At 40.8% G+C, this 17,254-nt stretch overlaps 1 protein-coding gene across 1 annotated transcript in view; it reads left to right on the top strand.

Moving 5' to 3' along the window:
• LOC138646080 (dynein axonemal heavy chain 11-like) overlaps nucleotides 1-17,254 on the top strand; it is a 377,510-nt gene that overhangs the window by 108,239 nt on the left and 252,017 nt on the right. The window contains exons 36-38 of the mRNA XM_069735549.1: nucleotides 12,008-12,212; nucleotides 14,208-14,373; nucleotides 16,421-16,523. Of these exons, the coding sequence (XP_069591650.1) occupies nucleotides 12,008-12,212; nucleotides 14,208-14,373; nucleotides 16,421-16,523 (474 nt within the window). The remainder of the gene's footprint in view (nucleotides 1-12,007; nucleotides 12,213-14,207; nucleotides 14,374-16,420; nucleotides 16,524-17,254) is intronic.

Raw genomic sequence — 17,254 nt, 5'->3', positions numbered from 1 at the left:
AGTGGTCAAACTCTTTAAATCCACAGCAAGTTGATTTATGCAGCAGATTTCCATCACTGATTTCACCCTTTGCAAATGTTTAAGGAACATATGCAACAAAATCCAAGAAAAGTCTGTGTAGAACTCAGAAGAATTTTGCATTTTACAGATGTGATGCAGAGTTTTTTTATCTGCTCAGTTTATGTCTGGATGTAGCCTAGAAAATTTGATTTTGCTCAAAATTAATGAGCAATGTGTTCCATTTCAAAGAATTTGGCAGAAAAAAATGAACAAATACAAAAAAAAAGTGAATTAAAAAACTCACAGGTGATGAATCTGTCCCAAAATATATATTTTTGATAAAGAAACCATAATCCTTCCTATATTGCTGTGTTTTTGTATATATATATATACTTTTTAAAGTAGTTTGGAGGCGTTTCATAGGTAGTTTACGTATAATTTGTGTTTATGGCCTTGTTTCTTTTATACCCTAAAGAGAATGGGGAGAAATACCTTTCAAGGTTGATGAGAACGGCAATTGACAGAGCTCCGGCTATTTTAGGTCCCTGTTGTCCATTTAAATTTTAATGTTTCTATCATTTGTTCCTCAGTGTGAATTAACAACCTCACTAGTATGTTGGCTTCCCGATCCGAAGTCGAGACTTTAAAATTAATTCAATAGCCCAGATTTACAGCGATTCTATATTTCACAAGGCAGAATCAATAATGTGACTGAAGGGAAGAAGATAAAAATTTATGGTATCTTGCAATTTAATGGTTGAAAAGATGCAATTGAAGAGATCATAAATTGTGAAGGAGTTTATGCTTGGTTGCTCCTGATTCAGTGCTTGCTGTTAGGACCTGATTTGTGACTATTCACGAGGTGTGATTAATGATGTGATCGATTCTTGCTTCAGTGCAGTAAAGCAGTTGTAATGCTCTTCATTAGAATAAATAAAATAAATTGACTGAAGCTTTATAAAAACTGTGTAACATTTAAAATCTAAAATGTCAATTTTTTTTCTTGTTACAATTTAGCTTCCTCCAGGCAGCTTCCACCTACGAGCCATCATTCATTGTCATTCTGCGAGGGTATTATAGAAACCCATGTGGGTTGGGGTTAGTTTTATGCAAAGCTTACTGAAGAGGAAATACATAGAGTTAAATGGGTGCTGACGGGAGTCAGATTAATGCGACATATGGCTGGAAGACATTGTTTCAGCTTATTAACCCTTTGGCTAACCACTAGTATATAGTTTAGTAATATTAGGAAATGCTTTGTATTATTTTCCTGTGTGCAAAAAAACCCCCCAAAAGATAATATATTTTATACTTTACTTATCATTGTCTTAGTTTGTATTTATCTTTCCTGCAAATATAAAGATTGCTCGGCTCCTGGGAAAGGTGGGACTTTGGATACTTGTGGCCCACCCCCAGAGGAAATTATTCTTATGGCTCACCTTTCATGTGCTTTTTCACTTTGTATTGCCTTAGAAACTTTACTATTATTGTGTATGAATGACGTCTAATAAGTTAGTTTTGAACAAGATCCTACAGGCCGAAGTGATTGTCTTCATAGTTAGCTCCACATGGGGTTGTCTTCTGCTGGACTTTTGAGTCTCATTAGGGTAAGGCACATAATGAATATTTGGCACCGATTTTTGCATAAATCTGCAGAAAAATCTGTGCAAATCACAAGCAGATTTTTCTGCTGATTTGGTGCAGACCTCATCCTATCTATGCGATAGGTGCTGAATCTGCACAGAGATTTGACTTGCATCAAATTTTAAAATCTGCCCAGCAGTTCAATTTCCATGCAGAAGTTTACACAAGCATGTGGATGAGTTTTTCTGAAATCTCATCTACTCTGCTTTTATTGTATTATATTATAGATTTCCAGTATCCTAATCCATATATCCAAATCTGAATGAAAGATGCAACATATGATGAACCTATCCTAAAATATTATGTACAGGGCCATCAGGTGCTCTGAGGGTCCTGGTGCCCTAATCATCATAAACTTATAGAGCAGGTTTTAATATGCCCTAAAAAGCCGAGTGCTTGGATTTGGGTTGAGTAATTTGGCATGGCATCTTTGATGGACCCATCCAACTAACATGGAGAACTCATGATAAGCAATAGGTAGGAGCTTAAAATTAATTGAAATGAGCAACTAGGAGCAGCATTTTCCTGGATAATTGTCTTTTCCATGACTGCCTATTAATTCCAGAAACTTTTTTTTTGCTTAGAGATTGTGTAGATATGAACCCTTAGGTTATGTGCATACAATGTCTTTAACATGCCGGCGGAACCACTGAGTTTTTCAAAGTGAAAGCACTTCAAGAAAACACGAGAGGTCATTTTCCTAAAGTGTCTTCTCCGGCAGTTTTGGTGTCAGTTTTGCAGCATCTCCAACACTGGAGTCTTTACTCTATACTTTCAAGTATATAGGTTGGACAGCTTCCAAATTAAGTACTTCAAGACATTTCATTTTGACATTTGTTCATTTTCTGAGGCACGTTCGTGGCGCTTGCAATCCACCTGGAAAAAAGCTTTATGTTCACATACTTGTCATGACTGAGTTTGTGTATTCAATCCAGTGATCTGTTGCTCAAGGGTCGGTTTCCCTGCTCTTTCTTCCTTGCCCAAATGCTAATGGTTTCAATATCTTCATTTTATCTTCTTGGTGTGCTCCTCTCCAGGTTTTTCCCATTTTCCCATTTTTGTTTTGCCCTATCACCTTTCATGTGTGGTTTTATATGTTCACCCTTCACTGCACTTCCTTGCTGGCCATACCTTAGGTCAATGTGTGTTTAGGAGTTCCAGCTCTTCAGCTAGAGGTTTTACCTTGTTTAGTAAACTCCAGTTGTATTCCTTCAGTTAGTCTGTTTGCTTACGTTCCAAGCACCTTTTCCTTTTACCAATGTTTAGGTCCATCGAAGATGCCATGCCAAATCACTCAACCCAAATCCAAGAACTCGGCTTTTTTAGCTTATGATGATTATTAGAGCCCCAGGATCCTCAGAGCACCTGATGGCCCTGTACATAATTCACTCTACCTTATATGAATGTGTTTTAGTTTCTCAACCTGGATTTTTGTATCTTTCTTCACACTTTATTATTATTATTTATTATTATAGCGCCATTTATTCCATGGCGCTTTACATGTGAGGAGGGGTATACATAATAAAACAAGTACAATAATCTTGAACAATACAAGTCACAACTGGTACAGGAGGAGAGAGGACCCTGCCCGCGAGGGCTCACAAGCTACAAGGGATGGGTGAGGATACAGTAGGTGAGGGTAGAGCTGGCCGTGCAGCGGTTTGGTCAATCGGTGGTTACTGCAGGTTGTAGGCTTGTTGGAAGAGGTGGGTCTTCAGGTTCTTTTTGAAGGTTTCGATGGTAGGCGAGAGTCTGATATGTTGTGGTAGAGAATTCCAGAGTAGGGGGGATGCACGAGAGAAATCTTGTATGCGATTGTGGGAAGAGGAGATAATAGGGGAGTAGAGAAGGAGATCTTGTGAGGATTGGAGGTTGCGTGCAGGAAAGTACCGGGAGACGAGGTCACAGATGTATGGAGGAGACAGGTTGTTGATGGCTTTGTATGTCATGGTTAGGCTTTTGTACTGGAGTCTCTGGGTGATGGGGAGCCAGTGCAGGGATTGACAGAGGGGAGAGGCCGGGGAATAGCGGGGGGACAGGTGGATTAGTCTGGCAGCAGAGTTTAGAATAGATTGGAGGGGTGCAAGAGTGTTAGAGGGGAGGCCACAGAGAAGGAGGTTACAGTAGTCAAGGCGGGAGATGATGAGGGCATGGACTAGGGTCTTTGCAGATTCTTGGTTTAGGAATGTGCGGATCCATGAAATATTTTTGAGTTGGAGGCGGCATGAAGTGGAAAGGGTTTGGATATGTGGTTTAAAGGAGAGATCAGTGTCAAGGATTACCCCAAGACAGCGGGCTTGTGGGACTGGGGAGAGTGGGCAGCCGTTTACTGTAATGGATAGGTTCGTTGGTGAGGTCGTGTGAGATGGGGGAAAGATGATGAATTCTGTTTTGTCCATGTTAAGTTTTAGAAATCTAGTGGAGAAGAAGGATGAAATAGCAGACAGACATTGAGGGATTCTGGTTAGTAGGGAGGTGATATCTGGTCCAGAGATGTAGATCTGTGTGTCGTCAGCATAGAGATGATACTGAAAGCCGTGAGATTCTATGAGCTGTCCCAGGCCAAAGGTGTAAATGGAGAAGAGCAGGGGTCCTAGAACTGAACCTTGCGGGACTCCGACAGATAGGGGGCGAGGTGAGGAGGTGGTGTGTGAGTGGGAGACGCTGAATGTACGGTCAGTTAGGTATGATGAGATCCAGGATAGGGCCAATTCTGTGATTCCAAGGGATGAGAGGGTCTGCAGCAGCAGGGAATGGTCCACTGTGTCAAAGGCAGAGGACAGGTCCAGGAGGAGGAGGACAGAGTAGTGTCGCTTGCTCTTGGCGGTTAATAGGTCATTGGTGACCTTAGTTAGGGCAGTTTCAGTGGAGTGGTGTGACCGGAAGCCTGATTGAAAGCGGTCGAAGAAGGAGCAGGAAGATAGATGGGAGGACAGTTCAAGATGGACATGTTGTTCCAGTAGTTTTGAGGCAAAGGGGAGAAGTGATATAGGGCGATAGCTAGATACAGAGGATGGGTCAAGAGAGGGCTTTTTGAGGATAGGTGTGATTGAGGCATGTTTAAAGCTTGAGGGGAAAATGCCAGTTGTTAGTGATAGGTTGAAGAGATGGGTTAGGGTTGGGATGAAGACTGTGGTGAGGTTTGGGATGAAGTGGGATGGGAGTGGGTCAAGTGCACAGGTGGTGAGATGCGATCTTGAGAGTAGAGTGGAGAGTCCGTCTTCTGTAATGGTGGAGAAGTTGGTTTTGGAGGTGGAAGGCTGGGTAGTTGGGAGGAAGGGTTCTGGGGGTTGTTTACTAAAACTGTCTCTGATGTTCTCAATTTTCTGCTTGAAAAATGAGGCAAAGTCTTCAGCTGAGATGAGTGGGGAGGGAGGAGGTGCTGGGGGACGGAGGAGAGAGTTGAAGGTGTTGAATAACTGTTTGGGGTTGTGAGACAGGGAGGATATGAGAGATGAGAAGTAGGTTTGTTTTGCTGTGGCGAGCGTGGTTTTGAAAGTAGTGAGGGACTGTTTGAATGCGATGAAGTGCTCGATGGAGTGGGATCTTTTCCATCTGCGCTCAGCAGCTCTGGAAGCTCGCCTCAGTTCTTTGGTCATGCTGGTGTGCCAGGGTTGTCTGTTGATTTTGCGAGCTTTGGTATGTGTGAGAGGGGCAAGAGATTCCAAAGCTGCAGCTATTGTGGTGTTATATAGAGTGGCAGCATCATCCGCATTGTGTAGGGAGCTTATGTCTGTGAGAGGGAGAAGGGATTCAGAGAGTGAGTGAAGATCAAGGTGTTTAAGATTTCTGTGAGGGTGTGAGAGTTTGTGGGGTGGGGGTTGTAGACAAGGAGTGGAAAGGGAAGAGAATGTAAATAGGTTGTGGTCAGAAATAGGAAGAGGTGAGTTTGAGAGGTTAGATAGGGAGCAGAGGCGGGTGAAAATGAGGTCCAGTGTGTGACCATATTTGTGGGTGGCTGTAGAAGACCATTGAGTGAGGCCAAAGGAGGAAGTGAGGGATAGAAGTTTAGTGGCAGCTGAGAGGGAAGTGTCAATGGGGATGTTGAAGTCGCCCATGATGATAGTGGGGATGTCAGCGGCGAGGAAATGGAGTAGCCAGGTGGTGAAGTGGTCAAAGAAGGTGGTGGCTGGCCCTGGGGGACGGTAGATGACAGCCAGTTGGAGGTTGGAGGGGGAGTAGATGCGCACAGAGTGCACCTCAAAGGAAGGGAGGGAAACAGAGGGTGGCAGTGGGATTGGGGTGAAGGAGCAGTTATCTGACAGGAGAAAACCAACTCCTCCGCCATGCTTGCTGCTGGGGCGGGGTGTGTTAGAAAGGTGGAAGCCACCGTAAGAGAGTGCCGAAGGGGAGGCTGTGTCAGAAGGGGTGAGCCAGGTTTCAGTGATGCCGAGGAAGGAGAGTTTGTTATTGATAAAGAGGTCATGGATAAATGACAGTTTATTGCAGACAGAGCGTGCGTTCCATAGTGCTCCAGATAGGGAAATTGGGGGAGTGGGGGCTGGATGAATGGGTATGAGGTTACTGTGGTTGCGAGGACATGTAGAGGATCATGGCAGGGGATTAGAAATGAGTGTGGGGATGTGATGAGGAGGGCCAGGATTTGGGGATATGTCGCCAGCAATGAGGAGCAGCAGACTGAGCGTTAGAAGGTGTGAGCTGGATAGGTCATGATGTGGCCGTGTGTGCCTGGCGAGAAAGGATTGTATGTGGAGGAATAGTTCTGTGGAGGAGGTGAGATGACTGGGGAGGATGGAGGGAGAAATGACTAGTTCCTTACTGGGTGGAGGGACTACAGGAGATAGGAAGAAATAAAGTAGTATGGGGGTGAATGTTAAAAAAACCCGAAACATTATAGTGGTTTTCTATTCCTTTACCTTCCAGTCAATTCCAGTCCAATTCTAGTCTAATTCATAGCAATTAAAAAACTGCAATTTAAAAATGCAATTTCTAAGATGGTCAGACACGTCTGGTCAGACTCATGGCTATGAATTTATGTGCACCTAAGGGCTCACAGCTGAGAGGGAGGATGTGGGCGTGTGTGTCCAGAGCACATGTTCACAGTTAAGCCAGGTCATAAAGAGGGGGTGGGGTAGATGGCCACTCAGGTATGCAAGGAAGAAGCAAGAGAAGTGAAGTACGAATGGATAGAAAATAATGGGTAAGCAAAGAATGCCATGTGGCAATTACATGCACTTCATATAGACAGACAGAGCAGGAAAGCTGAGTGAATCATACAAGGTGGGAATTATATGCACTTCATATAGACAGACAGAGCAGGAAAGCTGAGTGAATCATACCAGGTGGGAATTATATGCACTTCATATAGACAGACAGAGCAGGAAAGCTGAGTGAATCATACCAGGTGGGAATTATATACACTTTCCTCTCTTCTTGTTGGCAGTGTGTTGCGGCCTCCCCTTTGGTTCCTGAGGAGCTATGAGAAACCCTATTGACAGCCTTTTAGGGAGTTAGGTTCAAGGTGGTGTTTTTAGTTGTGCAGCCAGTGCCTCTTTATTCTGTACAGGGACCTTTTGGGTGTATGTGCGGCATCTCCTGGTGATTGAACTTCAGTTTGTCCATTACTCATGAGTCAGTGTGTACATGTTTATAAGAATACCCTTAGTATGTCTTAGGCATTTTTTTTAATGGCCTGGGAGTAGTGAAACCTTTAGACAACATTCACACATCCATTGTACATGTCCATGTGGTGTCCATTTTTTAACCCATAGAGTTCATTGATCCATGCACACATCTGTTTTATAAATGGATCAATGTGTGTGGTACATGAGACTCAAACATGTCTTATTCTCATCAGATTTTATAGGCCACATTTGGCTATTAAAACCTATGGGAATCTGGTGAAAACAGGTGAAACACTGAAGACATCCTTTTCCCTTTTGATTTTCCATCCATTTTTAACTGATCCACTGCTAGGTTTAAATGGTTAAAACAATTCAATTTACCTCCTTTAATTTTTAAAAAAGGATGAGAGAAAAATGCATGTAACCTAGAGGCAAAACAGATGTTTCATGGTCAATGTTCTGACCTACATTTTTATAGTGGTTATGGTTCTCCTGATCTAAATTCAACAGACTCATAGGCATAAGCGTATGAAGCCTGCCTAAGATTATTGATTGGCAGATAGACTATTACCAAGCTGCTTGGTAAATTTTTTACTTTAAAAAATAAAGTTTTGGCACATTGATGGAGAAAATAAGTACTTCATACACTGCCGATTTTGCTAGTTTTCCCACCTACAAATAATGGAGAGGTCTATAATTTTTATCGTAGGTACACTTCTACTGTGAGAGACAGAATCTAAAAAAAAAATCCAGAAAATCACATTGTATGGTTTTTACATAATTAGTCTGCATTTTATTGCATGAAATAAGTATTTGATTAAATGGAAAAACAGAACTTTATATTTGGTACAGAAAGCTGTGTTTGCAATTAGAGAGGTGAGACATTTCCTGTAGTTCTTGACCAAGTTTGCTCACACTGCTGCAGGGATTTTGGCCCACTCTTCCATACAGATCTTCTCCAGATCTTTCAAGATAGGCCATTCCAAGACCTTGAAATGCTTCTTACGGAGCCACTGCTTAGTTGCCATGGCTGGGTGTTTCAGGTCATTGTCATGCTGGAAGACCCAGTCACGACCCATCTTCAAAGCTTTTTCTGTGGTAAGGAGGTCAAAATATTGCGATACATAACCCCATCCATCCTCCCTTTCAATACACTGCAGTCGTTCTGTTCCTTTTGCAGAAAAGCATCCACAAAGTATGACGTTTCCCTCACCATGCTTCACGGTTGGGACAATGTTCATGGCGTTGTCCTCATCCTTCTTCTTTCTCCAAATACTGCAAGTGGAGTTGATACCAAATAATATTATTTTGGTCTTATCTGACTACATGACCTTCTCCAATGCCTCCTCTGTATCATCCAGATGGTCATTGGCGAACTTCAAACAGGCTTGGACATGTGCTGACTGAGCAGGGGGACCTCGCATGCTCTTCAAGATTTAAATCCATGACTGCGCAGTGTGTTACTTACGCTAATGTTTGAAACTGTGGTCCCAGCTCTCTTCAGCTCATTAATCAGGTCCTCCAGTGTAATTCTGGGTTGATTCCTGACCTTTCTCAGAGTCATACATACCCAACGAGGCGAGAGCTTGCATGGAGCCCCAGACCGAGGAAGGTTGGCAGTCATCTTGTGTTTCTTCCATTTTCTAATAATTGTGCCAACAGTTGTTGCCTTCTCACTAAGCTTCTTGCCTATTGTCCTGTAGCCTATCCCAGCCTTGTGTAGGTCTAAAGTTTTGTCCCTGGGGTCCTTAGACAGTTCTTTGGTTTGGGCCATAGTGGAGAGGTTGGAGTGTGATTAATTGTGTGGACAGGTGTCTTTTATCCAGGCAATGAGTCCAAACAGGTGCAATCAATACAGATAATGAGTGCAAAGTAGGAGGGCTTCTTAAAGAAACACTAACATGTCTGTCAGTATTCTTGCTGGTTGGTAGGTGATCAAATACTTATTTCATACAATAAAATGCAATTTAATTATAGATACAAATTTCCAAAGCTGCGGTGCTGGGAGCTGGCAATCATGGGACCGGAAGTATACAATAATCATACTTCTGGCCACATTCCAGCTAGACATGTCCAGCCTCGCTGAATTCACTTGTGTGTCAATTCAATGGAGCTGAGGTGCAATTCCTGACTCTGGCTATGCACAAGAGTTGGCAGTTTCTGTAAGAAAGCAACCATGTTTTTCTTATCTCATAAAACTCCTTATAGCAGCACAAAATTACTGTTCAAATCTAGCACAGGCATTATGAGCAACCTTGACATGGCCAAGCAGTGCACCTTCCAACCGACTTGTTTTCCATTAACTCCACCCTTCTATTCCTTGAATGGCAGCTCGAGCTCTACAGAAGACAGACAAGGATGGAGATAGATAAAAAACAAGTAGATATGAAGATTCACTGAACTGTTTGACTATGCCAGGGGTGCATGGAGCACCTATGCTTGGTTTGAATAGTCATTTTGTGCTGACAGACTCCCTTTAACATTTAACTCTAGATTTTTTTTTATATAGATTTACCATTGATTTTCTTTAGTTTTGATCTTTTTTATGCTATTTATTTTTTACTAAAGAATTTTGGATAGTATATTATTAATCATAATATCACCATATTCTATACAAATATTTGGAAATTTAGCAATAAAATGAACGTCTGTCCTATAACCAAACTATGACTTACCACTTTTTTTTTTGTCATAACTGGGATCAGATCCAACAGAAAAGAGAAGATGTATAACTTTGTGTCTCTTTTATTTCCATTGTTTTACAATTTATCGTCCTCTCTTCTACAAAAATGCCGAATTCATGAACTCATTCTTGTGGCACGTGCAATTAAGTGTTTGACTGAGCACGCCCTTCTGTCCTTTACTCTTTCTATCGAATACATTGTGTCTATCTAATGTACATCTTTTATCTGATATTCCTTGTCTAAAACACTCAACACATATTAGCCCGTTGCTCAGTTTATTAGGAATTGATCATGCGTTCATGCCTTCTTCCATTTCAAGAGTGCTTTTAGGTATTAGGCTCTGTCGTAATCAAGTTGAATGTGATAATGAGAACATGTTCACATTGTTAAAGTAAATGATCCAGCGCACTTAAAGTGAAGACACATTTGAACTACAATTTGTGGTCTTCGAAGCTCTATTGAATAGTCTGGGAGGAATGTTTACGGCATATTAACCCTTAAAGTTCCAGGACTTCGACAGGGTTGGATTCACAAATTTCATTTCCTACTTGACACCATTTTATTTCTGTGCCGTGTAAAATATAGTTGTTCAACACATCAATCTAGACATGCCCTTGGATTTAAAGCCACCATGCAAATCCTTAGATTACAAAAACATTCTCTTAATATCCTATCTACCCATATAAATGTAGGCTATCAGGTTAGGTCCCCATAGGATAGGTCCCAGGCACAAGAATCGCCTTATCGCGGCTGCTGGGGACACATGAAATGGCCAATTGATGCGCAAAGTATTCTCAATTTTTACTATTTTTTAGAGCAGTCATGCAATTCCAATTTCATTTATTTCATGTTTGCATGCTATAGTGCTACAGAGCTCATCTTTATTTTGTTTGTTATTCTGCATTTGGCAGCCACACGATCCCTCTTCCTAAGAGTAGGGTCACACAACCGTTTTCTCAACATCCGAGAAAAACAGTCTATACCCTAATGAAAATAAATAAGTAAACAAGCAAGTGCATTAAATAATTAACAAAGGGTATTTAGAAAACACTTGTTTTTGATTTAAAAAAAGCATAAAGCTGTCCCACCGCAACAAGGTATACCCAATTGGGACAGTAACTACACTCTCTGATATTAAAATCTACCTAGTGCGAATAGTTATCAACCAAAAAATGTCCTAAATAATACAGAGGGCACTTCAAAATACTATATCACACCACTTCCACCTAACACTGTATTAGTGGAAATAAGAAGAGATCCCATATTCAAATAAAAAATAACTTTTATTTAAAAATACATTAAGAACAACACAAAATAAAAAGCAAAAATACTGTCAAAAGGACACCAAGTGAATAATCACATTGAAATATCACAGACGTTTTAATAAAAGTTATTTTTATTTGAATATGGGATCTCTTCTTATTTCCACTAATACAGTGTTAGGTGGAAGTGGTGTGATCTAGTGCGAATAGTGGCAGAGAGTAACCAGGTCGGATCAAAAGTAGACCTATTTTTTTTTCCTCGGACCACTCAGTCCAAGGAAAAAATTGTACATGTGCACAGCCCCACAGATAGCTTGTCCTAGAAAATCGGTTGCATGCACAGTCTCTTAGTCCTGCCCGGAGACTAGGAGTTTACCTTTTACTTACGGTACCCAAAAAAAGAAATTCTGGGGATCTTACAGTCAGCTACTATTTCTAATTTGACCTCCTATTCTCTTGCACTTTTGCCCTCCTTCATTATATTTTATCCACTTGCTTTTATTAACGAATTCCATCATCTTGGCCATTTATATTGACCTTCTTTAACCGGATTCAAACATTATTTTAATGATGTGGACGGCAATGGCTCAGACTTCCATCTATAACTTTGTGTCTCATCTGCATCTGTTTTTCAACATGGTGTCATGGAAGAGGGGCAGACAAGACAATGGAGGCAAAGTGTAATACTTGCTCCTTATAACTGGTCTCTTCTTTACGTAATTTTTCGTAATACAGATTCTTCCTTCATGTTTTTAGAAATTGTTGACACGCTATGCTAGATACATGAATAATCATGACTGGTTTTGCCGTTTCTGTCTTCATGCAACCCCAGACGGTCCTAGTACACACTGCCGAGACTGTACGCCTCAGGTACTTTCTGGATTTACTGCTGGAGAAGGGGAAACCGATAATGCTAGTCGGCAACGCTGGAGTTGGTAAAACTATCTTGGTATCTGATAGAGTATCCAAATTGCCAGAGGAGTATATTGTGGCCAAAGTCCCTTTCAACTACTACACGACATCTGCCATGCTCCAACGTAAGTGTGATTTTCCATCCCGGTTTTTCTATAACTATAAACTTATGCCATAAGGTGAACTCAAGAAGTGCTTACAAGTCCATAAGTCATCTATAAACTGCGTCGGGTACTGACTGTAACTCCTTGGTCCCTCTCATTTTAATATAAAGCCACAGAGGATGTTTTTCACAGATTAATAATATCCATGGAGGTTTTTGGTCAACTTCCATCACATGACAACTTATTCAGGTGCCAAACTTGAAGTTTATTGGCCCCAATGCAAAATCTCCAACATGGCCCCATCTGTCACAGGTTTTTAATAGTATTTGTCTTCTCATATGGGCCAAAGGGACCTTTTGGGACCCCTTAGCTCCAGGGCCCGGGTGCGCCTGAAACCCCTGTGCCCACTATAGTTATGCTCATTCATAAAAGATCAATGCACATAACTTTATTAATTCAAATGAATAAATCTGATCTGCAGTACTTGATGCCACCCATGTACAAGATTATGCGGTCTAATTTTGGACCCTTATGAGTACAACCATATGGGTCAAAAAAGGGTCAAAACGACTGTTCATATCTGCAGCATAAAGTGACTGAAAAAAACATGCAGATTTTTTTCTGCAGTGTGTGGAGGTGATTTGGTAAATTGCATCCATTTTGCTGCTACTGTAACATGCTATATTCTATCTGGACAGCCAAAATATACTAAATATATATATTAGATAGATAGATAGATAGATAGATAGATAGATAGATAGATAGATAGATAGATAGATAGATAGATTGTAATGTGGTGTCAGTGTTCTCTATATACAGAATTATTAATGTGTGCAATACAACCTTTTTTAAATTTACTGCTCTTATATGCAGCTATCGCCTCCCTAAAGATGCCCCTTAGGGCTCCTTATTCTCCATTGCACATGGATGTGTCCTACAGTAGTTCTAATGCTATTGGTCGAGCATGATTAGATTCATCTAATGACCCTGTGTAATAAAACACCTGACTGCCAGGGTGTAGCACAGCTCAGCTATGCTATGCCAAAAATCCAATTGATTTCAACTTCATTTGCTCCTTATGACCCTGTCTAATTCATGAAAAACAGATACATCTATGACCTTGTCTGATATAACATGCCCCAAGATGATCTTGTGGTATCCTCATTGCCCGGACAGCTGTGTTGTAGCACAGCTCAGCTATTCTATGCTCAGCTCTGCTATGCATGCAGGCTAGAGCATGCTTTGAAGATCCCCGGGAACCACCAATGAAATATGAAGTTTGTAAATAATAATGAATAGTGGATCGAAGTCACTACAATCAAGACTACCAATGATCACCTTATCCATATAAATAAAAATTGCCCTTGTTGAAATCTATCTATCTGTATCAGGAAGCACATAAGAAAACAGAAGGAGGGTCCCGCAGCACTGAGGAGAAGCAGGGTGCTGAGGGGAAAATTAGTTTTAGCAGATAATAGGACCACCCATTCAGCTCTATGAAGCTGGATATACAGAGGGGCAGAAGGAGATGTAAAAACAGACAAAGGTACAAGAAATAATCTTTATGTTAGGCTGCTACTGTATATTAATAATAGTCATGCAAATACTGTGGTTTGTAAGATATATTGTGGGAATAACCATTTAATGAAGTTGTTCATTCTTATGTTAATATAACATTATCTCTCCTTAATAAAAAGTTGGGCAGCTCTCCAATATCTCGGCCACCATCAGAAATATTTGGGTTCAAAAGACAAATAGTCAGGACCACTGAACTTGCCTATCCAATCCCTCTAGTGAACCCCCAATTCATGGGAAACGAAAGCAGAATATTGGAACTTTTGCTCTTACACTAAATTAAGAGCCCCCTTATTGGGAATCAGGTTTACCACAACTGCTTGGTGGCGCTCCATAATAGAGTTTGGGTCCATGACAGCAGCAATACATCGTATGATTTTTTTTGTGTATCCTATAAAATCTTTGAACAAAAACGTGTTTTTTCGTATTTTTTTTTACCAGGCATATTAGAAAAACCTTTAGAAAAGAGGGCTGGACGGAACTATTCCCCACCAGGCACCAAGAAATTGATATATTTTATAGATGATCTGAACATGCCAGAAGTTGATGCCTACAGTACGGTACAACCTCACACCTTAATTAGACAACATCTAGATTACAGTCACTGGTGAGTACTGACCGATAATTGCTATTTATGTAGTTGTCCTCCAGTGTGAGATATTGTAATATTATATGTTAGTGTCTCTGTGCTACCATTATTGGCACCCGTTATAATGATTGTAGGGGTTTTACCTCTTAACCTTGCTGACTCAGTTATTTTACAGAGCTACATGCTCCCGGCCCATTATTGCCATGTTTAATTACTCAGATGACCCACCCTCACAGGGGAGTGCCTGAAACTGTGTGGCACTGCATAAGATTGAGGGAAAACAGGAAAAAAGAGAAAAATACATTTCAACGATGATACTTTTTTTTCAAATATGTAATTACTATAGTATATGCAATATTACAATCTATTTACAAATTATTAGGTCTTCTGCATGTTTTTTTCATTTAAAACTTCTCTTGTGTTGCACCTATACTCTCGAATGCTCTTTTCTCTTCCTTGGTCAATTGGAAAATGTTTTCAACCTGCAGTAGCAAAGATAATTTAATGAATCAGGGCTGTGCCCTGTCTCTCTGTGGGTACCATAGAAGCTAAGTGGACCTGGTTTATGATTGTATTTCTTTACCATATTGATATTTGATTTCCACATCTTTCCTTCCACAAACTAAACTTACCCACACAGCTTGGATGCTTAGCTCATTAAACATTATTTATAGCCCTCTAGAGATTTAATTGTGAACAATCTATTATACCAAACAACTTACTAACTTAGTCATGTAAACTTATTGCAATTACACACGTTTTGTTATACATATTTTTATCTCCTTTGTGTGTATTCGAACAACACAAAAAAAGAGAAAAAAAAGCTAAATTGGGCTTAAATTTACACAAAACCCCCAAAATGGGCCAGACAAAATTGTGATCCCAGTCCGAGTTTTACAACTGTGTAACTCTTCCCTTAGTCTCATGCCTGTCCTTGCCTTGGACTAGGGGCCCTCTTAAAGGGAATATGTCACTAGGATTTTGCCACCTAATATAAAAGCAGCATGTCCTTCTCCGCGTCGCATGTCCTTCACCCGGGGAGAAGGACATGTGGCGCGTCTCTACAGAACGCAGCATGTCTATTTATCTTGCGGAGACGCGAGCCGCCACAAGAAAAATCTCACCCGTGCAATGTATTTGAGGAAGTGATTCTGCACGGTTCAATGAACACATGCGGATTCACCTGCGTTCAATAGCCGGCACCACTTTGGATGCAGCGGACATGTGCTGCTTCAAAAGCGCTGCTAATTACTGACACTGTGCACCGTCAAACAGTTTCCCTCGCACAAGCGTCGAACGACTTCAATATTGTCGATTACGCTCGTTTATTGGCCTGAACTCAGCGCCTGTAAATACAACAGAAATGTTTCTGTGTGATGGTACAATATGTCAGCATTCGAGGCCCCTCTTTAAACTTTTGCCTAGGGGCCCACTTTGTCTAAAACGGCGGTGGAGCAGGAAAATAAGTATAGATTTAATCAATTTTATGAGGTCAATAATAAGGGAGTTTCCAGTAGTGGTTTACGCTTTGAACTAAAAACCCTTCTCTCTGCAATTTAAGACACTGGAAGGAGTGAGCAGAGAGGCAAAGACCATTGAGAGAAGCATGGTCAGTAGTGGACAACCCCTTAAGAGCAGGCAGGTCAATGGCAGGTGCAATGCATGCTGCAAAAAGAGCGGAAAGAAGGTTCCTGTACCCATAGTACTGGCAAAATGCTGACGAGGAGGAGCCAACTACTGAAAATGAGTAGGAAGGAAGTTACAGAGTTAGACAGTTCCTGGACATATTAGACTAGATTGTGCACCAAAAGCAGTGTCAACCTTTTTTGTGAAGGATGTGAGCATCAAGATCATACTTTTGTACAGGTTTTGTTTGAAAAGACAAATACACTTCAAAGTTTCCTAACTGTCAATCATATGTAAAAACCCTACTATATATAAAATTGTGCACGTCCTTTATTAGCATCACGAGCTGTGTGTTTTACATAATAACAGAGCAGTAGATTGGATGCAGTCATTGAACCCGGCCCAGCAAGGGGCAATATTTATGTTTCTGTGATTTTAGGTATGACAGGCAGAAATTGGTGGCAAAAGAAATTCACAATTGCCAATACATAACATGCATGAATCCCACGGCTGGAAGTTTTTCCATTAATCCTCGGCTTCAGGTAATACACCATTCAATATGTCACTTGCCTTTAGTGCATGGGAGGCTGCATTTGATGCATGACTTCACCTGTCACACGTGTGATCTATGGTTACCATGGCGACCGGGGGAAAAAGGTCATTGTATGTTTATGTGATAAATCGTATTTCATACCACCAGTCGTGTCCCGCATCCTCCACCGAATGCGGCACAAAAGGAAAGGGACGATTAGATTATAACCTTGGGAATCAAACACATGGCCCGAGCCTTGAAAAATGCACGCTGCACTGCAAATAGCTCAGCGCCATCCTACTACTTGCCTTTTCTACTAAACACATACAAGACCCCACCTGTAAAAGTGAAGATTGAGTGATCTCTAGATTACACCGTCAGTAATAATTCTTCTTCAACCCTTTTTAATGATGCAACTTATTTTCCTTTTGCAAATTTTTTTTTTCTTCTTTTTCCAAGAGCCATAACTTTTTTAATTTTACTGTTGACTTTTATGACTTGGGACAAGTGGTAGTTTTAAATGTCAACATTAGTTTTACCATATAATGTACTGAAAGGTGTAGAAAAAATTCCAAGTTAGGTGAAAAAACGCACTTCCACCATTGCTTTTTGTGTTTCACTTTTCCATAGTTCAGTATGCGGGAAAAATGATCTGATAATGTGATTCTTCACGTCAGTTCAATTATGGCAATGCCAAACTTTCTGTATATTGATTTTTGGTTTTAAATTTTAGTGGTAAAA

The sequence above is a fragment of the Ranitomeya imitator genome, chromosome 7 (genome assembly GCF_032444005.1).
Source record: "Ranitomeya imitator isolate aRanImi1 chromosome 7, aRanImi1.pri, whole genome shotgun sequence".
In the NCBI taxonomy this organism is placed as follows: domain Eukaryota; kingdom Metazoa; phylum Chordata; class Amphibia; order Anura; family Dendrobatidae; genus Ranitomeya; species Ranitomeya imitator.
The sequence above is the reverse complement of the archived record's forward strand: the minus strand, read 5'-3'. Positions and strand labels throughout refer to the sequence as shown.